Here is a 26520-nt window from a genome sequence, read left to right as displayed (position 1 = left end):
GCTCAAAGCCTGGAGCCTGTTTTAGATTCTGTGTCTCCTTCTCTCTCTGCCCCTCCTCCTCTCACGCTTTGTCTGTCTGTCTCTCTCTCAAAAATAAACATTTAAAAAAAATTTTTTTTTAATTTTTTACTTTATCTCACTTGGGCTTCATTGGGATTCCTAGATCCAAGAATTGGGATATTTCCTCTGTTTTGGAAAATTCTCAGTAATTATCTTTCTGAATATTGCTTCTCTCTCCTTCTTTCCATTTTTTTCTTCCTTCTGAAAAGCCAGTTAGATACTTTGTTTCTTTCTTCCTCTATCCTCTATGTCTCTTTCAAGCCCTCTTTTTCACGTTTTCCACCTATTTGCCCCATAAATTCTCTTTAATTTCTTCATATCTAACTTCTAGTTTATTAATTCTCTATTTAGGTGTGTTTAATCTCTGTTTGATTCACCAGTGAGTTTCTAATATCAATTATTATGTCTTTTACGTATAAATGTTCTGTTTGGGGGGTGCCTGGCTGGCTCTGTCAGTGGAGTATGTGACTCCTGATCTCAAGGTTGGGAGTTTCGAGCTCCATGTTGAGTGCATACTGCTTTCAAATAAGACCTTTTTTAAAAACTTATTTTATTTTTAAAGGTGTATTCATTTATTTTGAGGGGGGAGGGGCAGAGAGAAAGAGAGAATCTTTAAAAAAATTTTTTTTTAACGTTTATTTATTTTTGAGACAGAGAGAGACAGAGCATAAGCGGGGGAGGAGGGGAGAGACAGAGAGAGGGAGACACAGAATCCGAAACAGGCTCCAGGCTCTGAGCTGTCAGCACAGAGCCAGACATGGGGCTCGAACTCACAGACCCTGAGACCTGAGTCGAAGTCAGCCGTCTAACCAACTGAGCCACCCAGGCGCCCCATGGAGGAAAAGAGAATCTTAAGTAGGCTCCTTGCTGTCAGCGCTTGATTTCATGAACTCTGTGAGATCATGACCTGGGCTGAAATCAAGAGTAACCAACCGAGCCATCCAGGCGTCCCTCCCCCAAAAGTTCTATTTGGTTATTTTTCAAGGGTGCCTGATCATTTTTGATAGTCTCTTGCTTCCCATTCATATTTTTTCTTTTATCTATAGAAATGTTTTAAACACATTTAATGTGTTAACACATTAAAACCTGCTAATTCTAATAACTGAAATGTCTTCAAGTCCAGTATTGCAGCTTCTTGATTCTGCTATTTCTATCTCACGGTGGCTTTCTCCTTGTGTGTGTTTTTTTGCTGTTTGTTTGCTTTTGAAACATTTTATTGAGAACTCTTATCCTTGGAAACTTGTGGAACTCTTTGAAGTGTTTAGGGGTGCCTGGGTGGCTCAGTCAGTTAAGTGTCTGACTTGGGCTCAGGTCATGATCCCACGGTTGGTGGGTTCGAGCCCCGCATCAGGTTCTGTGCTGACAGCTCAGAGCCTGGAGCCTGCTTCCGATTCTGTGTCTCCCTCTCTCTCTGCCCCTCCACTTGTGCTCTGTCTCTCTGTCTCTCTCAAAAATAAAATAAACATTAAAAAAATTCTTTTTTAATCCTTCCAACCAGTAAGAATGTAAAATGGTAAGCAGAGGGCCGAGTGTTCTGTATCTCTGCATCACCGTGGAAATTCTCTCCTGGGTGAATAGACTCAAAGATCCAGCTTATGCAATTATGGACACATGATTCGTGTTGGTTTTTATGGGAGTCCAGGGAAATAGAATGATCACAATTCCTCTGTACTTCTGTGTGAGACATCACATGTGTCTTTATTATTTTTTTAATTTTTTGTTTATTTATTTTGGAGAGACAGAGCACGAGTTGGGGAGGAGCAGAGAGACAGGGAGACACAGAATCCCAAGCAGGATCCAGGCTCTGAGCCGTCGGCACAGCACCCCGTGGGGGGCTTGAAATCCAGAACTGCCAGATCATGACCTGAGCTTAACCGACTGAACCACCCAGGTGCCCCCATCACTTGCGTCTTGAGATGCATGTTTTACGCATCGCTGCTGTCTTGGTTATCTGTGGCCGGGTAACAAATTACCCCCAAACTCAGCATCCCAAAACAGCAAATATACATTATCTCACCGTTTTGGACAGCCAGGAATTTGGGGTTGACTTAGCTGGCTGCTTCTGGCTCAGGAAATATCATGAGTTTGGGTAAATAAAAATCTAAAAAAATTAAAATTTCCCTGGTGTCAAAAGGGAAAAGACCCTCCTGCACCCCGCTCCCCCCATACGTTTTCTTTCAGCATTTCCTTTAGAAAACCTGTAATCTCAAACCTTTTCTGACTCTTTCAAATGTATATAAATCATCTTAAAACTGAAACCAGCCCCTTGCCAGTTGTGCATCCCAGGACAGTCTTTTCCTGGGGGCTGTGGAACCACGTCTTTGAAATGTGAACACCAAGGAGGATGGCACCTTGTCTCCCTGTCTCTGTGGGAGTCGAGCTTATGTGCCTGGCTTCATGTTCTAACTCCGCTTGTTGAAAAGATATGACAACTTTTCTTTTTTTTCATTTGGACAAAGACAACCTACATGTGTAAATGGGTTGTATCTACCCGGCTGTACAAAAGGGTGAGGTTTTTCTGTCTTTGAAATTTCCTAAGCAGATTACCTGTGAGCCACATCACAGTCTGCTTTGATGCTTATTCAATAATAAAACTGCTTCGGGGAGCCCGGGGTCTCAGTTGGTTAAAAGCGTCAGACTCTTGATTTTGGCTCAGGTTATTATCTCACGGTTTGTGGGATATAGCCTCGCATTGGACTCTGCACTGACCGTGCTGAGCCTGCTTGGGATTCTCTCTCTCTCCCTCTCTCTCTGCCCTCCTTCCAACATGTTCTCTCTCCCAATCTCTCTCTCTCTCTCTCTCTTTCTCTTTCTCAAAAAAAAAAAAAAACGTAAAATAAAAACAATAAAAACTGAGTGTAAGAAGAGAACTGCTTCACTCTCCCCTACGTTTTGAGCAGAGGTTTTACTGGGTTGGCAGGAGATTTTATTTTGAATTCCATCTCCCCAGCAGTTGCAGTTAAGATACATCAGCTGAGGTTGCATTCATCCGAAGGCTGGGCCGGGGCTGGGATGCTGCTTCCCTGATAGTCCGCTCATAAGGCTGTTGGCAGAAGGCCCCATGTCCTTGCTGGCTGTTCGTAGGAAGACTCAGTTTCTTACCAGGTGACCCTCTCCATAAGAGCAACTTTGATGTCCTTGTTGTCAACAGCTGGCTTCTCCCAGAGTGAGTGATCTGAGAGAATAAGGAGGATAAAAGAATACCTTTAGGACCTAGTCTTGGGAGGGAAATGACATCATTGCTGCCATATTGTTTTTTAAGCTTTAATGTTTTATTTATTTTGGGGGAGGGAGGGGCAGAGAGAGAGAGAGGGAGACACAGACTCCGAAGCAGGCTCCAGGCTCTGAGAGGTCAGCACATAGCCTGACGTGGGGCTCGAACCCACAAACCATGAGATTATGACCTGAGTGGAAATCAAACGCTCACCCAACTGAGCCACCCAGGTGCCCTACTTCTGCCATATTCTATTTATTGGTGGAAACAAGTCACTAAATCCAGTCCACATTCAAGGGAAGAGGGATTAAGCCCCTCTCTTTAAAAAAAAAAAAAAAGTTTGTTTTGAGAGAGAGAAAGTGCATGTGGGGAGGGACAAAGAGAGAGAGATATCTTACACCAAAGTCAGATGCTTAACCGACTGAGCCACCCAAGTGCCCCTTAAGTCCCCCTCTTAAGGGAAGGATCAAGTAATTTATGGATATCTTTCAAAATCATGAAATATAACAAGACATGCCAACAAGCTGGTGAATTAGTGTCACCAATTCAAAAAGTGTCATGTAAATCTCTGCACAAGAAAACTAGAATTGTCCTGAAATCTTGCAGCTTTTATATGAAGTAACTTGAGGTTTTCCCAAATGTGACAACAGTCCTACAAATTTCCATGGTGTAACTGATGACAACTTGGGAAGATGAAAGAAACATTTCCAAGCTAGCATTTGAACTATTTCTGATGGATTGAACTATTTTTCAATCAATCATGCTGGAGAAAAGGTCATTTGTGTGTTCTCTCTATAGAGAATATTTTGAAATTATTGTAGGGCTTGGTGTGGGAGAAATGGGCATAAATGGTCAAAGGTACAAATTGCTAATAATAAAATAAGTAAGTTCTGGGAATGATATTTAAAGCATGTTGACTATAGTTAACAATACTGTATTATATTTTTTCAAGTTGCTTATAGTAGATCTTAAAAGTTCTCATCATAAGGGGTACCTGGGTGGCTCAGTCAGTTTAGCCTCCAACTCCTATTTTCAGCTCGGGTAATGATCTCAGGGCTCATGAGTTTGAGTCCCAAGTCGGGTTCTGCACGGATGGTGTGGAGCCTGCCTGGGATTCTCTGTTTCCCTCTCTCTCTCTTCCCCTCCCCCACTTTCTGTCTCTCCCTCTCTCAAAAATAATACACTAAAAAAAAGGTCCTCACCATGAGAAGAAAATTGTAACTCTGTGTGGTTATGGATGTTAACTAGATTTATTGTGGTGATCATTTCATAATGTATATGAATATTGAATCATTGTTATACACCTAAAACTAATATAATGTTATGTCAATTATATCTTATACAAAAATAGAAAAAAATCAGTGTTCTGCACTATTAAAGTTTTTTGTAATTTTTTTAAAATTTTTTTTATGTTTATTTATTTTTGACAGAGAGAGAGAGAGAGAGAGAGACAGACAGAGCATGAGTGGAGGAGGGGCAGAGAGCGAGGGAGACACAGAATCTGAAACAGGCTCCAGGCTCTGAGCTGTCAGCACAGAGCCCAACGCGGGCTTGAACTCAAAGACTGCGAGATCATGACCTGAGCCAAAGTTGGACGCTCAACTCACTGAGCCACCCAGGCGCCCCTTTTTAAAATTTTTTTTAATGTTTATTTATTTTTGAGACAGAGAGACAGAGCACGAGCAGGCGAGGGGCAGAGAGAGAAGAGGGAGAGAGAGAATTCCAAGCAGGCTCTGCATAGAGCCCGACTCGGGGCTCGATCCAGGAACTGTGAGATCATGACCTGTGCCAAAATCAAGAGTTGGATGCTTAACAGACTGAGCCGCCCAGGCACCCCTGCACTGTTCAAGTTTTATTCCCAACACCTGGACACACACAAAATCATAGTCATAGAGGTGACCAAAGAGTATACAGTGAAAAAAGGAGGTAGGAGTATTACAGAAGTGTGCAAGGTTGTTAATTAATAAAAATATTGTAGTATTTTCAGGATTCTGTGCTGAGATCATGGGTGAGCAACCAATGCAGTTTCAGGGGACAGAAGGGCCCTTTAGTCAAGGCCTGATGCTCTGCAGTCACCGTCTTCAAATTCTTAATAATTTTATCTTTGAATTGGTGTTTTGCAGGTGAGGTCCCGTGGCACAATGGGATACACAGCAGAGACTTGGAACCTCGATTCCTGCCTTGTTCTACTCTTGCTGCCTTTTACCTCCCCAGGATGGGTTCTAAACTGCCTGCTCCCCTGTGCCCTGGCACCCTCCACTTAGGAAGTGGTGCAGGTACAGGGTGGGTCTGGCTGGGTCAGAGTGGGTCTGGTTGAACTGATGTGCCCTGTAGCCTCTCTGAGCAGAGTATGGCAGGTGACCATCCAACCATTTGGTGGCCAACCCATAAGGGGCAAGCCTGTCGCCTTGCCCTGATCCAGGCACTTTGTGTGTCCTAGTACTGAGGTTGCGATACCCTGGAGGGTTGCCCTCCGCCTGTGGGTTGAGCATGGAAAGGGGAGCTGCCTGGCTTGCCCTCCCTGCCCCAGGAATGTCAGCTGGCTGAGGAGGGAACCAGCAGCCAGTCATCAGGCCCAGGTGCACACGCCACTGGAGTCCAGGACGGGCCCTGCCTCACATGAGTGGTGGCACTGGCCCCTCCAGTAATCCCATGCCCAAAGATGCCCTCCCTGGCCTGCTCTGTGCCTTGGGGACCCCCCTTTATCCTTCCAACCTTCCTGGGTCTGGCCTGTGTTCATCTCTCTGGCCGGCTCTGGGACAAGTCGTGAAACAGCAATTGTGTTCTTTCGGCCACTGAGCATTGGAATTAAGTCTTATGGTATTTCCATTCAAAACTGACATGGTCCGATGTAAAGACAATCTGTAAAACTCATGATCACGATTGAAGGCTTTTTCTTCTTCAGAACATTAAATAGCAAACAGGAAACACCCCAAGAGAGACTGCAAAAGAAAGGGAAAAGCTTTATATTTTGGTTCCTTGAAACAGCATTTTCTTTTCCTGCCTTTGAACCGGGGACCCCACGTTTTCAGTTTGCACTGGGTTCCGCAAATTATGCAGCGGATCCAGCTTGTCAGTTTTGTTCTGTTTGTAATTTCCTGTGGTTCATTTTCTCACCCTACAGAAATGTTCACTTTTCCACCTAATTTTGCACTGTTCCTCAAAGAGACTCCCCAGAATGGTAAAAGCTTCAATCACCTCCCGCATAAGCCGCATCCCCCGCAGCACCCCCAATATCGACTTTATCTTGAGCGAATCCACCGCGGATTAATGTTTATTTTCCTTTTACACTTTTTCGTCCAGTAATCCTGCAGAGCTCTTAAGATCAATGGGGGGGGATGGGGGGGTGGAATCCCTTGCAAGGGAGTGTCATTTCAAAAATTAAAGGAAATCGCTGGCACCAGAGGGGGAGCCGGAAACCGACAGGGGGAAGTCGGCGAGGGGTCCGGGTCCTGGGGAGGGAGCCCCTGAGCAGGCGCTTCGGGCCCGGCCTGAGCTTGGACGCGTCTCCTTTAAGGGGCGGGTCCGGGGCGGGGCCTGGCTGCGGCCCGCCCTCCCAGACTGCCCCGCGCGCGCCGGCAGTTTGGCCACGTCCCTGGCCACGTCGCGCCCGCTCTCGCCATCTTCGCCGCTTCCTCTCAGGGGCCGCCGCTGCCGCCTGAGCCGCCGAGCCCCGGGGCCGCCGCGCCGACCGCCGCCGCCATGAACATCTTCCGGCTGACCGGGGACCTGTCCCACCTGGCGGCCATTGTCATCCTGCTGCTGAAGATCTGGAAGACGCGCTCCTGCGCCGGTGAGCGGCGGGCGACGTCCCGGAGAGGCTCGGGCGCCAGGCCGGGTCGCTCTGAGGACCCGCCGACCTCGGCCGCCCCGCGGCTCGCGGGCCTGCGGCGCCCGACACACCCCCCTCGACCGGCCCGGCGGGCGCCGGGACCCGGGGCGGGAGGGAACATTGCGTGGCGCTCAGGCCGGGCGGGGTGTCGCCGTGCTGGGCCCCGCTCGGCGCGGGGTCGACTCCCGAACTTGAGCCGTCGGGGCGGAGGAGGAGCCAGCCGGACTGCGCTGGGCCCCATTCTGTCGGAAAAGTTTGCATGGGGCGGGGGCCGGGGGAGTCCGGCTGGCGCGCCCCCACCCCCCGCCCGCGACTTTAATGGGTGCAGCACCGCGCCGGGGGGGAGGGGGCGGGAGGGGCCGGAGGTGCGGGGAGCCCGCGAATCAATGGGACGGGAGGGAGGAGGATGGGCAGGACCGCGGCCCGCTCGGCCTGACGTGGCAGCCAGGCCAGCCCGGGAGGTGGAGCGGGCGCGGGGAGGTCACCCCGCTCCCCACCCTGCCCCTTCGACGACTGGCCTTTAGGTTAGGGTGTCGGGTCAGGCCTGTCCCTAGAGTGCCGTGGGCTTCACCCCAGCTCTGGGGTCCAGGATCACGCCCGCCACGGGAGGGGGGTGTGAGGAGGTCTCTTAAGTGAATTTCTTGGGGACCGTCAGTGCTGCTTTGAGAAACGAACTAGTTTGTCGAACTCCGAGTGCCTCCATCTAATAACGGGTTCTCTTAAGCCTGCGGCGCCGGGTACCGCCGAGGTCTCATGTGGTCTCCTGTAATCCTCACTCCACGTCACCAGTGAGTTGGCGACTCCCTCCTCTGGAGTACACATTTCATGCATGCATTGCCGGGAGGCAGTGAAACAAATCTTCCCCAGATCATAGCTGTGAAGTTTTACATCGCATTAACCCTAGAAGCGTAAGAGCGGCGACGTTTTCAATGATGTCTTAAAATGCAGTGGGGTCTTTAAACGTGTTTTTGATGCCATGGCCTCAGTGAAATAAGTTGAGTTCAAGAAGCTAAATGTTTGCAGAGGCCATAAGAGACGGGGAGTCCTAAAGGACCTGGGTGGCAGAGATCCCATTTACCTGATTGATTTCTGAAATTGCCCCTTCTAGAGTAACACCCCACATCTTTGCTGTCTTCAGGAGTCACCTATCTCCCCAGAACATACCCGAGATGGAGGAAGTAAGCAAAAGCAAAAGAGACCTTTGAGCGATCAAAGTGGGTATTACAAAGTCCACATACCGAAACCGGTGTTGTCTGGCTTGGAGGTGATCTCGCAGTTCGTACCTGTTCTGAGAAGTTCAGTTGTGTGATTTCCAGTTAAAGCAGAGTAATTGCAGCAGTTGTGGTAGCTGACACCGAAGCACTTGCTGTGCGCTAGGTAGGACGCTAACTGCTTGATCTAGCTTATCCCACCTAGTCTTTAATCTTAGAGCTGAGTGCTGTTGTCCCCGTTCTGTGGAGGAGGGAACTGAGTCTTAAGGGAGATGAGGAAATTCGTGGTAGAGCCCGGATTGAAACACAAGCAGCGTAGCTCACAGCGAAGGCTTTTGAATCAATGTCTATTTTGGCCTAAGTAACGTTAGTTTAAACGTTTGATGCAGACCGGTAGTTTAGGTCATGGTTTTGTTGCGTTCAGGAAATTTTTTTCTCCTGCTTTATTGAAATATGATTGACACAGAACATTGTACCAGTTTTGGGTGTGCAACAAAGCGATTTGATGTACGTATATATTGTGAAATGGTCACAACAAGCTTAGTTAATTAACATCCGTCACCACACATAGTTAACCATTTTTTTTCTCGTGATCAGAACTTTTAAGGTCTACTCTCCTGGGAACTTTCAAATGTACAATACAGTGTTGTTAACTATAGTCATTGTGCTATACCTTCATCCCCAGGTCTCATTTTGTAACTGGAAGTTTGTACCTTTCAATCACCTGTACCCATTTCATCCACCCCTCAGTCTGAAGATATTACTTTTAATCTTGATGTTTGCTCCAAAATTTTTGTATGAGTCCCTTCATCTTTCACATATTTCTCAGAAACCCGTTCTCTGTCAAGTCCTTAAGTGCGGAAGCATGTTGTCTCTTAAATATGTATCTAAACTAAGATGTTGGGGAGAAGCTACCGCACCTCCAGGTGTAGAATTTTTTTTTTATGTTTATTTTTTGAGAGGGAGAGTGTGAGCAGGGGAAGGGCAGAGAGAGAAAGGGAGAGAATCCCAAGCAGGCTCCACACTCTCAGCACAGAGCCAGCTGTGGGGCTCGAACTCACAAACCGTGAGATCATGACCTGAGCTGAAATCAAGAGTCAGACACTTAACCGAATGAGCCACCCAGGCCCCCAGGTATAGAATTCTTAAGGAAACCTTGAGTTATATAGAGAAAGTGAGAGGGTTTGCTATTTTGTTCATTTTTTAATATTCACTATTTTCATTTGGGAAATTTAGGAGCATTTAGGAAAACTGAAAATATTTCTGCCAAAATAATAAAGAAGATAAATAGTTAAGTTCACGGGTGTTTGTCAAGTATTCCTACAATTTAATGCTCTAGTTATAGGGCATTATTAAGCTTCTCTTTGTCGGACTTAGGATCATTTTAGTTCTTACACATGAGATTCCTGGCCTTTTAAAAATCAGAATCACCAAGATGATTTATTCAGAGTTAAATGCTAAATTTGACTAGCTGCTTTGTTTTTCCATTCTAAATTATGAAAGTTGTTTAGAGGCTTTTGAAGGAGTAAGAATTTGATAGGAGTTTCTCAAATAACTGGAATAAGAGACATGTACATTCAGGTTGTGTTTCTCGCTTTGAAAATACTGGCATTGGGGTTCATTTTTAGGATTTTGGCACCTGTTCTGAACATGCCTGCAGCCAGAACCATGGGGCTTTTTCCCTTGGAGTAAGGGCTGAGATGGGTTAGGGAGGAAGCTGGAGATTCTGTTTTCCTGAGCGTCTAGTTTGAGAATGAGCACCTTAAAGGGCCTGTTTTAAAGTAGGGACAGGAGAGCTGATCTCAGCGTAGCTGTGTTGAATTGGCAGTCTCCTGTGCCTTTGTCTGCCATTGTCATTATAGAGGGGTGCCCGAATGAAATGTGACTTTTCTCATATGCTTGAACCTTCGTTGCAACCGGATCCACAGTATGCTGAAGTTATCACTATCGGTGTCCTAAACGCTGACCTGGATAGCCTTGGGAGAACAAGCCTTGGATTGTAGATGAAGAACTTCCTAGCAACATTTTCCTGTAGGCCGGCTGATAGTTATTAATAGCGCTCTATCTGTTGTGCTTAAATTACTAGTGGGGTCCTTCTCAGATCCATGACTCCCAGCAACCCTCTCCTAGTCTCTCCCCTCCCCCGCATCTACTGCTTTGATTGTTGTTAGCTGTGGTTATGTAGGTTGTGTTATAGACTTTTATCATACTAAACATGACAGGAACATACAGTGTCCCTGCATTTCTCATGATTGGATAGCTTATAATTTTGAAGTACAGAATCTCATCTTTTATTGTGGTCATGGTGTACTTCACGAAGCTTTTGTATTACATTCCTAGCTCCCTCTTTGTAGCAGCTGTCACCTCTCTTCTTTTGAGTGCCAGTCTGTTGGCTAATCATTGCTCTCAAACATCTGTTGACCACCCACTGATTGCAAGGCACTGGGGACACAATTCAGAGCAGCTATCAAAGTCTCTGCTGTCGAGAAAGTTGCAATGGAGTTGAAATAAGACACATATGAAAAGATAAAAATAAAGTATTAAATATTAAACTGTGTAGACATTAAGGGTGCGTGGGTGGTTCAGTCGGTTAAGAATCTGACTCTTGATCTTGGCTCAAGTCATGATCTCACCATTCATGAGATCAAGCCCTGAGTCGGGCTCTGCACTGATGGCATGGAGCCTGCTTGGGATTCTCTGTCTCCTCCTCTCTCTGCCCCTTCCCTGCTCTCTCTCTTGCACGCTCTCTTGCTCTCTCTGTGTCTCTCTAAATAAATAAATAAACATTAAAAATAAAAATAAACCATGTAGACAGTAAATCCAATAGGTGTGAAATGGCTAGAAGGATCCCAGAAAAACGACCCTTGACTTCCTGGCAAGGAGTATGTAAGACCTATGTGAAGAAAAATATGAAACTTTCCTGGTGGACACAGAAGGTGACCTGAGTGTATGTTCATACTGTGGTCCTGGATAGGACCAGTCAGGCTGGTAACGAAGCAAGATGATTCATCTTCCCAAATTAATTTACTGATTCAGAATATCATCAAAGTTAAAAGACAGTAAACTGAGAGAAATAATCTGCAATATATCTAAGTGACAAAAAGTTAATATACATAATGAAACATTCCTACAAATAAAAAAAAAAACGGATAGAAAAATAGGCAAAGTTGGCAGTTCACAGAAGAATAACAGAAGGCCCGTTAATCATGAAAGAATGCCCAGCCTCACTAATAGAAACTTGGACAGTAAAACAGCAATGCATACCATCATTTGCCTGCTGGGTGGGAAAAGACGTTCAAAACATCTAATATATGCAAAGGTGCAGAAGGGCATTCTCATCTGGTGTTCTTGAGTATGAAAATTGGCATAGCCTTCCTAGGGGAAATCAGCAAAACTTAAAGTTGACGTTTGTATATTTTATTCCAGCAATTCTTAAGAAGCTGAACTACAGAAACCTATGTGCACAAACTATCTATAGGTGTGAAGATGTTCCTTGTACCTAAGTATGTACAAAACACTGTTTATAGATAAAAAAGATGTTTGTGCAGTACTCATAAGAACAAAAATCATCAACAACCCAAATGTCCGTTAATGGAGTGGTTGCTCAAATGTTGGTACATTCACACTATGGGACATTATGCAGCCATTAACAAGAATGAGCTAGAAGTATTAACAGGGGAAGATAAGAGCTTAATTAAAAAAAAAAAAAAAAAAAAAAAAAAGGAAAGTATAGAAAAAAACCCAGAAGGTAAATCTGAGATGTTAAGTTAAAAAAGCAAATTGTAGGAACCCCTGGCTGGCTTAGTTGGAGGAGCATGTGACTCTTTATCTCAGGATTGTAAATTGAAGCCCCACGTTGTATGTGGAGATTACATAAAAATAAAATCTTAAAAAAAAAAAAAACCTTTAAAAAAGTTGCAGAGCAAAAGATTGTATGGACCCATATTAAGGGGCAAACATATATGCAGGTACGTATACAAGCACATGTATAGAAAGGGGCTTTTAAAAAGCCTGGAAAGTTGCATTTAAAGTGGAGTTGGGAGGGATGTTAAAAGGTCCTTTTGCTTTTTATTACATATATTTTAACCCAGTTGAAATTTTTAATTAAATAGCATGTATTTCTTTGAAAACAAGAGAAAAACGACAAAACAGTACGTAGTAAGAGCTGTCATTTATCAAGCATTTGCAGTGTGGCAGGTATAATATAAAACAGTTTTTCTCCAACAGTCCCATCGAGTTGTTAAGATTTGTCCCCATTTGACAGATGCAGACAGTGAGGTGAGGTAGGGGGGCGATGTAGGTAATGGGCCCAGGCTTATCCTGTGTGTTCAAGGGTTGAGTTTGAACAGAGTCCATTTGGCTCCAAGAGCCTCTTTTTCCCTAAGTCACAAGAGTTGTGTTATGCATCATTTCCTATTAGCCTGCTGTTCCAGGGAAGGTTCATGGCCTTTAGGAGATAGGAGAGGATCGACTTCTTTAGAGACAGTGGGTCCAGAGTGGGGTGCCAGGGGCCCTTGTTGAATGCTGCCCTGCAAACTGTCCTGGTGCTTTGACCTGTGGGGCTTGGTTGCAGCTCAGTTGTTACCAGGACAAAAATAATTCTTGGGAAGCTTTTCTGTTTGGCTGAGGGTTCTGTTCTGTAAACCAGTGGGAATATAAGAGAGTCAACTTTTAACCTGCAGCACAATTTAAAGTAATGCACACTGTAGTATATAGTGTATATATATATATATATATATATATATATATATATATATACACTATAGTATATAGTCGTAGGATTTTATGAAACTTAACTTGGCCCAATGGGAAAAGACAGAAATGGTGTTAGGTTTAATGACTGATTTCCACATAACAAGTTCTACTCCTTAATACGTATATTTGGTGCATTTGGTATTGGGATGGCTGTTTCAGAAACATTTAGAGTGAGTATTGAGAGCTTGACCTGCTAGTATTCACATGCTTTGGTCTCAAAACAGGGAGAAAGTGACTGAGGGAGCCCCTCAGGCTTTGCAGGAGGTCCCCGCCCACAAGGAGATTCCTGCCCCTGCCCCCTCTGTCTTCATCTGGGATCCCTGCCATCTTGTGAAGACAGGACTGTTTTTCTGTTTTAAAGGGAAAGCTGCAGCTTGTTAATGAGGATCCCAGACCAGGACGAATGGGATAGAAGTGCACAAGCACATTCAGGTTTCCAGCACAGCAGTTCCTGCATGGATTCTGCACCACGAGACAAGCTGCAGGCCACACGCCGCCTGTCTCTCTTCTCTCCTGCGCAGGGGGCTCTCCTACCCTCTGGTTGGCAGTAAATTAGGGCAGAACCCAAAGAACATTGCCTGTTTACAGTCGTAGAGATGGTATGACTTGGAAACTCTTTGCAAGTGTTATTCCAAAATGAGAATTTACCCCATGACATGAAAATAAAACGAGTTGGTTTTTTTTTTTTTTTTTTTTGACCATTTGTTCATTCATTCAGCAGGTATTTTCTTAGCCCTGCTGTGTGTCAAGCCCATTGCTGAGCACAGAGAATACAAAACAGAAAAGACATGACCCCAACCTTTGGAGATCTCCGTGTCTGTGGGGAAAGAGGGAAGACAGGCAACAGTGTATTTTATAAGACCGTTAATAGGAGCTAGGGCAGCAGCTGCTGGGAAGGGGTTCCCATTATGTACTTGCTGAATGAATAAACAGCACCAAGGGAGGTGTCTTCAAAGACAGCTTGCCAGGGGAAGTGATATGTGAATTGGGTCTCAAAAGGGAGTGGTAGAAATGATATGAGAGTCCTGGATTTTTGCTATAGGAATGCTGAAAATGGGGACAAAATCTCAAATGTATCTGGCTTCCAAAATTCCATTAGAATAAATCCTTTATAATAAACTTGCCTGTATGTACCCTATAATTTTTTATTTAAAATGTTGGAGAGAACCATATAGGAAGTGAACTGGGAATTTCTCTCTCAAAGCCTCAACGGATCTCAAATGTGAACTGCATGTTCCCTTTCCTTTCCCCTCCCTTCTCTTCTCTCTGTCCCATGTCTCTTTGTGAATGACAGCTTCATTATTCTCCTTTGGAACATTGATCTTTGATAAGAAAAAGAAGCTCCCCATTACTGGGGAAGACTAAAAGGAGCAGAATGTCTGTATCTCCATCTTTGACCCTTGAAATTGGTTACTATTGATCTAGAAGGAAGAGAGTCAACTTTTTCTTCAGTTTCTGTTTGGGTGTTTTTGCGAATAGACTCAAACTACAAATGTTCATAGGTAGTAAGTAACATTCTTGTATCCAGGCTTTGAGTTTCAACAATGGGCAAAAGTGTTTCGTAAAATGTCATTTAAAAACAATGTGATTTGGGGGCACCTGGGTGGCTCAGTCAGTTAAGCATCCAACTTCTGCTCAGGCATGATCTCATGGTTCATAAGTTTGAGCCCCGTGTTGGGCTCTGCACTGACAGTGGGGAGACTACTTTGGGTTCTCTGTCTCCCTCTTTCTCTCTCTCAAAAATAAATTTAAAAATATTAAAAAAATAAAAACAATGTGATTTTCACATCCATAGGAGTATTGCCGATAATTACGTGCAGCGACATTTCCACTAAATACATGCTTACTTAAATGTCTAATGGGGTGGGGCGCCTGGGTGGCTCAGTCAGTTGGGCGTTCGACTTCGGCTCAAGTCATGATCTCTCCGTCCATGAGTTTGGGCCCCACGTTGGGCTCTATGCTGACAGCTCAGAGCCTGGAGCCTGCTTCGGATTCTGTGTGTGTCTCTCTCTCTGCCCCTCCCCCGCTCATGCTCTGTCTCTCTGTCTCTGAAAAATGAATAAACCTTAAAAAATTTTTTTAAAACGATGTCTAATGGGGTGAAGTTTGCAATGTAGAGGAGGGTGGGTGGGTTCTGACCTGGAAAGATTCAGTTTTCTTCATGAATTCGCTCAGTCTTCATCTGAAACCCATAGTTCACATCCTTTGTCACATAAATACCTGGCCACATACAGATGTCAGAAAAGCTTAGTGCACAACGCTATGTGACCTTTGGTACTTCCCCCCCAGCTGAGTCACATGCCGCAAGAGCACTCTGGGGTGGCCTGGTTGTTGGAGGTGGAAACAGATTCAAAGATTTTATTTATTTATTTATTTATTTATTTATTTATTTATTTATTTATTTATTTATTTTTGAGAGAGAGAGACAGAATGTGAGCAGGGGAGGGGCAGAGAGAGAGAGAGGGAGACACACAATCTGAACCAGGCCCCAGGCTCCGAGCTGTCAGGACAGAGCCTGATGCGGGGCTCAAATTCACAAACTGCGAGATCATGACCTGAGCCAAAGTCAGGTGCCCCCCAAACTGTTTTTTTAAAGTGCTGCTTTTGAGGACTGGCTGTAGTGGCAGGTTCCCACCCTTCTGTCGTTGCATCCAGCATCCACAGCAACATTTTTATGGTTGTATGACGAATCTAAGAGGTGGAATTTTTTTAAATGTTAACATGTCCAAGAAATGCTGCCCTTGCAAAGTAAGCCACCTTGGGAGGCCCTTCCACTGCTCCTGGGGGTTACTGCTCAGACTGTTACCTGAAGCAGTGCACCTAACTGGGTTCCTCATCTGCTTAATCGGGTTAGATTCCAACACCATCCCCTGAAGGATTTGTCACCATGAGATACATTGTTTTAAAGTGGAAAGAAAGATGCTAAAGGTAGCAGACCAGTTATAACACTAACAGCGGAATTAGTGAAATTATTCCTATCTAAAGTCTTTGAGAAATAGAATGTTCATTTGAACAGTACACATCCTGGTATATTGGTGCTGGCATAATTAAGGCACTTTTCGCAGTTACCTGGCATGATAAGACTGCAAAGTGGTTAGAACCTCCCCGGAAGAGCGTGTTCAAAAAATGTTAACTGGAAAAGAAAACAAAAAGAATGTTAAGTGAAAGGAAAAGTACAGCCGCTCTCGTTGACGGAGTCCTCCCAGATGTGAGCCACTGACCCTGGTGCCCACTCCCCATGTGTGCACTTTCTGCAATGTTCTCCGCAGGAAACAGCCAGCTCCTCTCACAGACACTTTGCTAACACTCTCCTTTTGTTTCTTTAGGTATTTCTGGAAAAAGCCAGCTTCTCTTTGCACTGGTCTTCACAACTCGTTACCTGGATCTTTTTACTTCATTTATTTCATTATATAATACATCTATGAAGGTATGGTATGACAGCCAACACAATGCATTTTATCCATGGTTCACAGGCTGATGGAAGCTATGAAGTTTGGGCCAGTGGCGTGCTTAAACGTCTTCTAGAGAGATGTCTAAACATGCTGTTCTCAACGTAAGCACTTTCAGACCACCTTGTATGTAGAAGTGGGAATAGTGTTATCATCAAGCATATTTTCTGTTTCAAAGCAGAATCTATTTAATTGAAGTGCTTCGCACTTAGAGATTTTTTAATCTTAAATTCCTTGAGTGTGATAAACTTCTAAAGCTCTTGATAACCCTGTGAGAAAGAGGGGTGACTATTATGTTTTCAAGCAGTGGGAAATTACAGACTCCCTGGGAAACCCAGCAGGTTGGTTCAGAACTAGAAATGAAAGCCACCAGCGCTCCTCGCTGCAGTGCCTGTTTTGCTGTTGTGCGAGGGATTATGTGCAGGCTTCTACTTTTTTTTTCCTGTTAAATCCATGTTTTATAAACTTCTTTATGGGCCATCTTTTGCTTTTGCCATGCCTAAATAACATCCGTACCATCATTTACTTAGTGTGTTCTTGAAACCTTTTACCTTGTCCTAAGCATTAGTATCCATGGCGTTAGTGTCGTTATCCACATGAAAAAAAATGTGTAGTTATTAAAATGCAGAATGTTGGGGCGCCCGGGTGGCTCAGTCGGTTAAGCGTCCGACTTCGGCTCAGGTCATGATCTCACGGTCCGTGAGTTCGAGCCCCGCGTTGGGCTCTGTGCTGACAGCTCAGAGCCTGGAGCCTGCTTCAGATTCTGTGTCTCCCTCTCTCTCTGACCCTCCCCTGTTCATGCTCTGTCTCTCTCTGTCTCAAAAATAAATAAACATTAAAAAAAAAAAAAATTAAAACGCAGAATGTTTATGGACCTTTGGGGGTGCACATGTTTCACTTGCAGAGGCCTCGGTTCCACACAGCCGTGGAACTTACGCTTCCTGAACACCCACAGCACTGGCCCTCCCCTAGCGCTGAGGACAGGGCAGAAGCTAGGAAGGAAGGCCTACTGTCTAGTTGGGAAGGGTAGACCGATCATCCCAGCACCAAATGAATGACCGCAGTTTGGGATGGGTACTGGGAAGGAGAAGTATGGGGCTCTCACCTTGTGCAGGAGGAGTCTCATTTCTTCCCTCATTCATTCTGTGTAGCTTACTGAGCACCTGTGTGCGGGGCCCTGTTGTCAGCGCTTGTCGGCACACCCGAGGAAGTAGCGTTTAAGCTGAAGCCTGTTGTGGCACTTGAAAAACATTTTTTGTAAACACACGTAGGGGAGACAAGTATTTGGACCTGAGGTCTTTACTAAAAAGCAAATTTGAGTTACCTGTAATCATTCCATTCTTCATTACTAGGTGATGGGAGCCTCGTCATCAGGAAATAGTTTGCTTACTTAAAATGGCTAGGTCCCTGCCTGTTGTCCAGGCAAGTTAAAGCTGCAGGTATTAGAAGCATGTGAGCAAGAATTTTCCTCCATTCCCCTCAGGATACCTAGCTTTAGAGAGCTCCTTCTTGTTTGATTCTAGTTTCCAGGCATGTCCTGAAAATCAGAGATGTGAGGGCCCAGTTTTATGTTCTCATGGCTTTGGCTTTATTTATACTTATTTTGAGAGAGAGCACAGGAGTGGGGCAGAGAGAGGGAGGCGGGGGGAGAGAGAATCCTAAGCAGGCTTTGAGCTGTCAGCATGGAGCCTGATGCAGGGCTCGATCCCATGACCGTGAGATCATGACCTGAGGCGAAATCAGGAGTCCGACGCTTAACTGACTGAGCTGCCCGGGCGCCCCTCGTTGCTTTCACTTTAAAAGCCAAGCATTGGTGAGAGGAGACAACAGCTGCTTTCCCTGGTGGCCACCGAAGCCTTTGTGGACATGATCTTGGCTGGCGGAAGGCCGGGTGCTAAGGAGGGACCTTGACATGACTTGGTTGGATGTTCTGCTGGAGGGGACTCTGTGTAAATGTATATATATTTTGTTGATACATGTAGATGTTATTTTATTCATATATGCACACACACATTTGTATGTGGAGAGAACTCCTCACAATATAAGTAAGATATTAATCTTCCTTGATTTTTTTTTTTTTTTTGGTAGTTTGGTATATGGGTATGACCAATTTTAATACCTTGTTGGCTATTTGCAAATATAATTTCATGATGAGGTGCTGGGGACAGTTTAGTGTCTTTGTTTCGTTGTTAAGCATATGATGGGGTTTGATGATTGCTCTCCTTTTCCTGTTAAGTCTTTTGCCCAGATGTTTCCTCATTAGGTTTCACCAGGTGGTTTTCCCAGGGATAAGGAGTCCCAGGCAGTGTAGCTGATACCCCAGTCGTTCCTATCCATAAGCTAAACCTGCTCTGGTTCTTGGGCCTAAAATTCCACATCCCGAAAATTGCTATAATTTCAAAATATCAGACTTTTCCTTTGGGTTGGATGAATATATGGTGTTTGGCCTTTTGAACGTGGAAGAACATAACTGGGTTGTAAGCCTTTGAACAGCTGCACCTCTATGGGAGCTCCCTTACGCAGGCAGCTTTTGGTTTTGCTTTTGTTATGTTACCAGACAAAATTTCATAGAAATGATCTGACTTTTCTGTGTTAAAGTAACACACTGTCAGCAAAAATGGTCATTGTAAAGTCAAATGTGAGTTACATGGTATCTTATCTTTACACAAGCACTGGCGGAGGGGGTGTGTGCTAGTTTTGAACTGCATGGAGTGAACTTTGTGTTCGTTTTTTTTCTTAAGCTGCTATCTAATAGTTTGAAGTGAGATTAAAAATACACGCTTTGGCGGTTTCTTACAAAGTTAAATGTACACTTTTAACATAAGATCAGCAATCCCATTCCTAGGTATTTACCCAAGAGTAATGAAAACTTAGTTTCATACAGATGCCTGTACGTACATGTCCCTAGCAACTGTATCTCCCGTCCATCAAGCTGGACACGACCCACCTGTCCTGTAACTCGTGCATGGGCGGACAGACTGGTAACACACATGCAGTGAGCCGCTCCTGGGCAGCAGAAGAGAGCCGTGGTTACTACACGCGGCGGCATGGTTGGATCAAGAAGGCATTAGCTGCGTGAAAGAAGCGGAGACATACCATATGATTCCATTTATGTGGCATTCTGGAAAAGGCAAAAACTATGGAAACCAAGAATAGATCAGTTGTAAAAAAAAGAAAGAAAGAACAGATCAGTTATCGCCAGAGGTTGGGCCTGGGTGGGGAGGGCTTGACTCCAAAGGCGCGGCATGAGGGGGTTTTGGGGGGGGGGTCACAAGATAGAACTACTCTGTGTCTTGATCGTGGTGGTGGTTATATGACTCATAGAAGTATACACCCCCAAAAAATGAAGTTTATTGTCTTTAAGCATCAAAATAAAAAAGCTAAAGAAAGAAATCTTGCCTTTCTGAGCATACGAATGATGTAGAAGGAAGCCAAGGGAGTTGGAACCGCTGTGAAGTATCCGTGACCTGGTGTTTTTCTCGTTCTTAGCTCATCTATATCGCCTGCTCCTACGCCACGGTGTACCTGATCTACATGAAATTCAAGGCGACCTACGACGGAAACCATGATACCTTCCGAGTGGAGTTCCTGGTGGTCCCCGTGGGAGGTCTCTCCTTTCTAGTCAATCACGATTTCTCTCCTCTTGAGGTGAGTCAGGGGGCTAGTTAGTGGGCATGTCTCCTTCCCCAGGGAAATAGCCGTGTTTGCAGATAACGTGGGACGGTTCTGTTTTGCTTGTGTCTTCTGTTTGGCAAGCTTCTGGGGCAGCATATACTATTTGGTGTAAATAAGTCACAGACGGGAATAAAGCCCCCAGGTATTTGGGTGTCTGCTGATGGATTATTGCCAGATTCTCCCCTAGAACATAAAGTAGGCGTCTGCAGTAGTGAACGCAGTGCCTTGCCTATCCGAGTGCTGGAAGAACGTGGTCTTCTCTCCACTCTGACCCAGCTTTTGTTTCCTCTTCACATAAGGGTGTCGTGCATGGATACCACGTGCGAATCCCCTCAGCAGCCTTGCTGCGCTCTGGCGTTTCGGGGGAGTGGTTGGCATGGCGCCCTGCGCTGCACAGAGCCGTCCGTGCCTGCTCCTAGGTGCCTCGCCCTTCCCTTCGTGTCTTGGGGAAACTGCCGCTCATGGATTCAGACACTCAGGGCTCCCCGCGAGGCCTTCTGTCGTCGGCATGAATAAAGGGCCGTGTGGGGCAGAGAGTTTGCATAATTACAATTCCCATTACTTGCCCCTTTGATTTAGCCACACCGAAAAAGCCTAAAGAATAAGAAAGATGATGAGAATCTTGAGATCCTCTGGGAAGGAGACCAGCTGGTGAGGCAGACCAGCAGTGGGAAAGGGGTGGCCCCGGCTGTCAGCGTCGTGCGCCCCGGCAGAGAGCAGCGTTCACTCGGGAGCCTAGATTCGCAGTGGGTCAGGCTTATCCGGGAGAAACGTGTCTGTAGATTCACAGAAAATTGTACAGGGAAGGAGATGTTGGAGAGACGAGGTCATGAAAATTCACACCGGCCGAGGCGTCCAGTTACCCAGCCTGTCATTGGGAGTGTCGTGCCTCTTAAATGTAGCTAAAGTTTCTGTGATTTATCAAACTGCTAAGCTACTCTGTTTGTGCTCAGATGCCCAGACTGCTGTTTGAGCTGCTCCACGATAAAGCAAGAGTATTTCCCGTGAGCTCACGGTGGGTACTGACCGAAGCTTGTGGTTTCTCTTACAGATTTTGTGGACCTTCTCCATCTACCTGGAATCCGTGGCTATCCTTCCCCAGCTCTTCATGATCAGCAAGACGGGGGAGGCGGAGACCATCACCACCCACTACCTGTTCTTCCTGGGCCTCTACCGCGCTCTCTATCTCGTCAACTGGATCTGGCGCTTCTACTTCGAGGGCTTCTTTGACCTCATCGCTGTGGTGGCCGGCGTCGTCCAGACCATTCTGTACTGCGACTTCTTCTACTTGTACATCACAAAAGGTACCTCGGGCTACATGCTCCCCGCCCTGTTCCTCCCGCCGCGTGTTTTCAGGAGCGACCTGGCCCCGCACGCTCCTAATCTGGCGCTCACTCCAAAAGCACAGCTCGTTTCAGAGAAACATTTTAACGACCATCAAATAAAATTCTGGATCAAGGTTTTCAGCCTTTTTTCTTTTCCGAGCTTTATTGTTTTTCTGTGACAGCATGTTTTTATTGTAAAAAATTGAATTAGCTTTCATCATTCTGAAAACAGTCACCTGAAACCCTAGCACTCAGAGATAGTTGCTGTTAATGTTTCGGGAAATGTAATTCCTGATGTGTCTATGTGTATACACAGATGGCGGATTTTTAAAATACACGTGCTATTCTGTAATCTGGGTTTTCTTCCCCACTTACATTTTTTCAAGTCAGTAGATAGAAATCTACGTAGTTTTCAGTAGCCATAGACTATTTCATTATGTGTATTACCATAATTTACTTACTCAGCCCCCTGTTCGTGGGTATTCAGGCTGTTACTCATTAGCTGCTATTAAAATCCAGTGCTTAATTGGTATCCTTGTATATATACATTGCCCCATTTATGTGAATATAGGACATGCAAACGTCACAATAATCTGATGGGGGGAAAAAGACATATTTATGCATGTGCACACAGATGTAAGCATATAGTTTTAGGGGATTCAGGAACCCCTGAAACGCAGCCACTGACCCAGGCTAAGAACCCTTGCTAAACAGCTATACGGTATGATTCCTAATGGCTAGATATAAGAGCACATAGATCTTCTCTCTTTTTTAACCTCCAATATTTCATAGACTTTTGTACATAGTAACAGTTACATTTTAATATATGTTGAATCAGGGGAGAAAGTCATAAAACGCTGCTGTGAATTTGGTGACAATTTCAATCGAATGTGTGTTTCTTAAATTCACTTGCTGTGGCATTGAGGTACATGAAGAAATTTCGAGTATATGTGTGCATGACATATTCATAGCTCAGAGGGTTCTGTTTATTGACACCAAAATCAAATGGTTGTTGGCGCCAAAAGCTTGTCTCCTTGGACCTTATTCTGTAGTGTCTTGACCGTGACAGGCCTCTGGGAATGGGAAAAAGGAAACTGTAAGCTTATCAATAGCAGTAACCTTTTGTTTTCTCTTCCTCTCTTTAAAATCCTAGTACTCAAGGGAAAGAAGCTCAGTCTGCCAGCGTAAGTGCCAAAGACCACCACCAGCATCTGTCCCTCAGGGTGCTCGGACAGAGTTCTTACCACAGCAAAGGCACAAGATGCTTGATACGGAAAATCAGAAACTTAACTCTTTTGTTCAGATAGTCATCAGTGGCTCTGTAGGAACCCCGAGGAAAAGAGCCAGAAGGTTTCTGTTTAATGCATCTTGCCTTATCTTTTTTTATTACTATGTACAAAGATTTTTTTACACAAAGGAACTTAATGCTGTATTAATAAATTCAGTGTGTAGCTTCAATTGGGGTAGTTCCAAAAGTGAAGATTTTGTGAGGAATAAGTGCAACCTTTTTTTTTTTAATTCTTTGAAATTGTTGATTCTTTGTGTCTGCAATGAAATTGTACTCCCTTGACAGTTGGTAGATTATATATTCTTCCATCTATCAAACTTGCATTCCACTATATTTATTTTTTGCCAAAAGATGAGTTATATTTGTTTGAAATCTGAGACACTATGTTGAATTTGGTATATCTGTTCAAATTTCTTCCCACCTAACGTGGACATCGTTCCTTGGACAGGACAACACTACACGTAAGGCCGGTAAGGATGGCTTGCAAGTCTTCTGGTTTTCATTACCAAAATTTTAAGATTCTGAACGTAGAAGGAGTCAGGTTTAAGAGTCCCCAGTGGTGCCCGCCCTCTTCTCCTGCTAAGAAGAGTCAGTGTGAGACTGTCCCGAGGATGTCGAAGAACTTGGTGGACAGGGGTTCTAGGCCGCTTGCCACCCAGGTGTGGGATGTGAGGGACGTTGATTATGTCCTCTGAGGAACGGAACCCAAGCAGTCACCTGTCACCTTTATTTTCACTTTCAAAAGATTACTACAACCATGTCCATGCTCAGATTCACGCGGTTTTTCGTATCACTTTCGGGTAGTAAATTGATTTACGTTTTTTTCTTAACTGGCAGCACCAATTGCCATTCCTTATACTCTTTAGATTTTTTTTGTTTTTGTTTTGTTTTTACTGAGCTCTTGCATGATTTATCTTGTTACCATCCTAAATAAACATGTTATTAAACATAGAACAAATTGTCTTTTTTTTTTTTTTTTTTTTTTTTTTTTGTGAATTAGGCTTTTGGACTATTCTATGTCAGGATGACTTTTTTCATTTTTTGATTGGCTACAAAAGCTCAATATAGGGCCATAAACATTTACTGTCCACTAATGAATCTAAAACTATCTGTATTTTGAGGAAAAATTGGGAGTTTTTCCTCCTGATTTTGCTGTTTTATTGATCTGCTACATTTTTTTGATTTTATGCAAAAGCATATGACTTTGTTTTTATGTGATGCACCATAAAATGTTGAAGTGTTGAATACTAACAGTGCTTACTACAGGATGTAGTATTTTTGCTTGCTGCATTAAAATAGTTTGTGGAAGAAGGGAGCTAGATGGGTTTTATTTTTATCTAGTGTGTCTCTTACCCTCTTTCTGAACTGGCAGTGTAACTGCGTAGTTTAACCTCTTGTCTTTCTCTCTCATCTTGCTCCCTGCACTCCATACCTCATGGTTTTGCTCTGGTGTATCCGTATGTTTCTAGCGTTCTAGTCTTGGTTTAGTTTGTTTTCATCCTCCCTGGAAGATTCTGAGAGCACGGAGGAAGGGTGGGAAATTGCCACAGAAGTGGAGCAGACTGCTTGCTGCCCACACTGGGGGTGGGTGGGAGGCTCACACTGTTTTTGTGCATGTAAATCAAACACGAGCTGGGACCACTTGGGGGAGAGCATAGTGCAGACGACAAGATCTGGGACCTCAGCAGGCCGCCTGGCTTGGGAAGTATCAACGCCTTCTCTAGTCACTGTGCCCACGTAAAAATAAAGCCGGCCAAGATGGGACCACCATTTTGTGGCCAACCAGGATGACATCTTCATAAATAGGGTGGCTGAGTGGGAGTGCGGGACTGGGGCTGCGTCTCCGCACACATAGGAAACGAAGGCCTTGTATGATGCGCTTTATAAAGCACTGTTTCAGAGTCCCTTTCACGTCTCCAATAAAGGTTATCAGGTAATTATATTTTTTATCCAGGTGTTTTATTTGTGTGAATTTGTTTTAAAAGTGAAAGCATGAGAAATCCAGCAAAGTTAACCAGTTTGCCCACTGAGTGATCATTCTGTGAAAAGCTGCTGGCTGTTTACAGGCGCTAATCCGTTCCCTGGTCCGGTTCAGCCGCTGTCAGAGTAACATGTCCTGCTTCCTTGCAGTCTGGTCACGAGGGAAGTAAGTAGGTAGAGAAAAGGTTGGGGGGGGGGAGGGGAAGGTTGCAGGTGGAAACCCTTGGGAGAAGATCCAGTCCAGTTTTTCCCAAGATGCCACTAGGTTGGATGACAAGCACAGATTTCCTTTCAATAGAAATCACAAGTGAGGGGCGCCTGGGCGGCTCAATCGGTTAAGCTTCCGACTTTGGCTCAGGTCATGATCTCGAGGCTAGTGGGTTCGAGCTCTAGCTTGGGCTCCATGCTGGCGATGCACAGTCTGCTTGGGATTCTCTCTCCCTCTCTCTGCCCCTACTGTGCTCTCTTGCTTTCTCTCAAAATAAATAAATAAACTTTTAAAAAGTGGTTAAGGGCGCTTAGGTGGCTCAGTCGGTTAAGCGTCCAACTCGATTTTGGCTCAGGTCATATCTTACGGTTTGTGAGATTGAGCCTCTAGTTGGGCTCTGTGCTGATTGCGCGAAGCCTGCTTGGGATTTGGCATTCTCTCCCTCTCCCCCCCCCCCCCCCAAATAAATAAACTTTAAAAAAAAAAATCCTAAGTGGTTAGTGGGAACCCTGAGTAAGAAAATCACAAGCTTTGGGATCAGCCTTGTTTTAGGAGTCTCAGCTCCTCACACTCTAGCTCTGTGACCCTGGATTAACGAGTCTCTTCCCTCTGTTACCTGCAGACTCTTGCTGTAGGATTTTTGTGAGGTGTGAATGAGCCCATGTCTGTGAAGCTCAAAAGAGAACTTGAGGCACACACATTAAGTGCTCAGCACCTCTGTGACCCCCTGTTCCCCTCCCACTGTGCTTAGTTTGGGGACAGCTGCCTTGCAAGCTGGCTGGAAACCACTTCTGGCAGGAGTTCCTGGGGCCTATTTGAGAACATTGGTCAATTTTGCCCTTGTTGGGAGAGCAATGCATCTGCAGACCGTGACTCTTAAGTACCTTCCCCAAACCACCTGAGTGCCATCTAACGAGGGCTGATTGAATTGGGGCTCCACGTGGGCTTTTTTTTTTTCTCCTGTGTCCTTCGCCCTCTAGTGACTGAATGTGGAATTAGCAAGAAACATGCCCTGCTTAGTACAGGGGACACTCCCTTCACCCCTCTGAGTTAGCCTTTGTAGTGTGGCGGCGTCTTGTGTAGGTGCTGTGGGTATTTCTCCTACTGATTCTGAAACAATTCCCTCTTAGCATTGGATTTTAAAGAAAGTTGCAGCATAATATAGCACTAATCTTTTAAAAAGACAGGGGCACTTTTTTACAACATTAGAATATTCCAGGTCTCCACTCCTAGTTTCACCTCGAGCACTTAATTAAAAAAAATTTTTTTTTCTTAATACTTATTTTTGAGAGAGACACAGAGCATGAGTGGAGAAGGCGCAGAGAGAGCGGGAGACACAGAATCCAAAGCAGGCTCCAGGCTGCCAGTGCGGAGACCGACACGGGGCTTGAACTCACGACCCGTGAGATCATGACCTGAGTCAATTGTATGCTCAACCAACTGAGTCACCCAGGCGCTCTGATCCCCTTGAGCACTTTAAAGGTGAAAGTCTCGAGGCAAATGTTACACTACACTTGACTCTA

General features: G+C 44.8%; 1 protein-coding gene across 1 annotated transcript; it reads left to right on the top strand.

The window, feature by feature from the left end:
• Positions 1–6887: 6887 nt before the first annotated feature.
• On the top strand, positions 6888–24751 carry KDELR2 (KDEL endoplasmic reticulum protein retention receptor 2). Its single transcript, XM_030301406.1, has 5 exons — positions 6888–7067; positions 16399–16499; positions 20011–20169; positions 21248–21500; positions 22675–24751. The coding sequence occupies exons 1-5, from the start codon at positions 6977–6979 to the stop codon at positions 22707–22709; spliced, it is 639 nt and encodes a 212-aa protein (XP_030157266.1). The 5' UTR covers positions 6888–6976; the 3' UTR covers positions 22710–24751.
• Positions 24752–26520: the final 1769 nt, after the last annotated feature.

This window comes from Lynx canadensis, chromosome E3 (assembly GCF_007474595.2).
Source record: "Lynx canadensis isolate LIC74 chromosome E3, mLynCan4.pri.v2, whole genome shotgun sequence".
NCBI lineage: Eukaryota > Metazoa > Chordata > Mammalia > Carnivora > Felidae > Lynx > Lynx canadensis.
Note: the sequence above shows the minus strand (reverse complement) of the source record. Positions and strands in the feature narration are given on the sequence as shown.

Bases quoted from the DNA above. Each gene is read 5' to 3' on its own strand.
- KDELR2 (XM_030301406.1), top strand. From the start codon at position 6,977: ATGAACATCTTCCGGCTGACCGGGGACCTGTCCCACCTGGCGGCCATT. The intron at 7,068-16,398 runs GTGAGCGGCGGG...TTGTTTCTTTAG, and splicing joins GAAGACGCGCTCCTGCGCCG to GTATTTCTGGAAAAAGCCAG. The intron at 20,170-21,247 runs GTGAGTCAGGGG...TTTCTCTTACAG, and splicing joins ACGATTTCTCTCCTCTTGAG to ATTTTGTGGACCTTCTCCAT.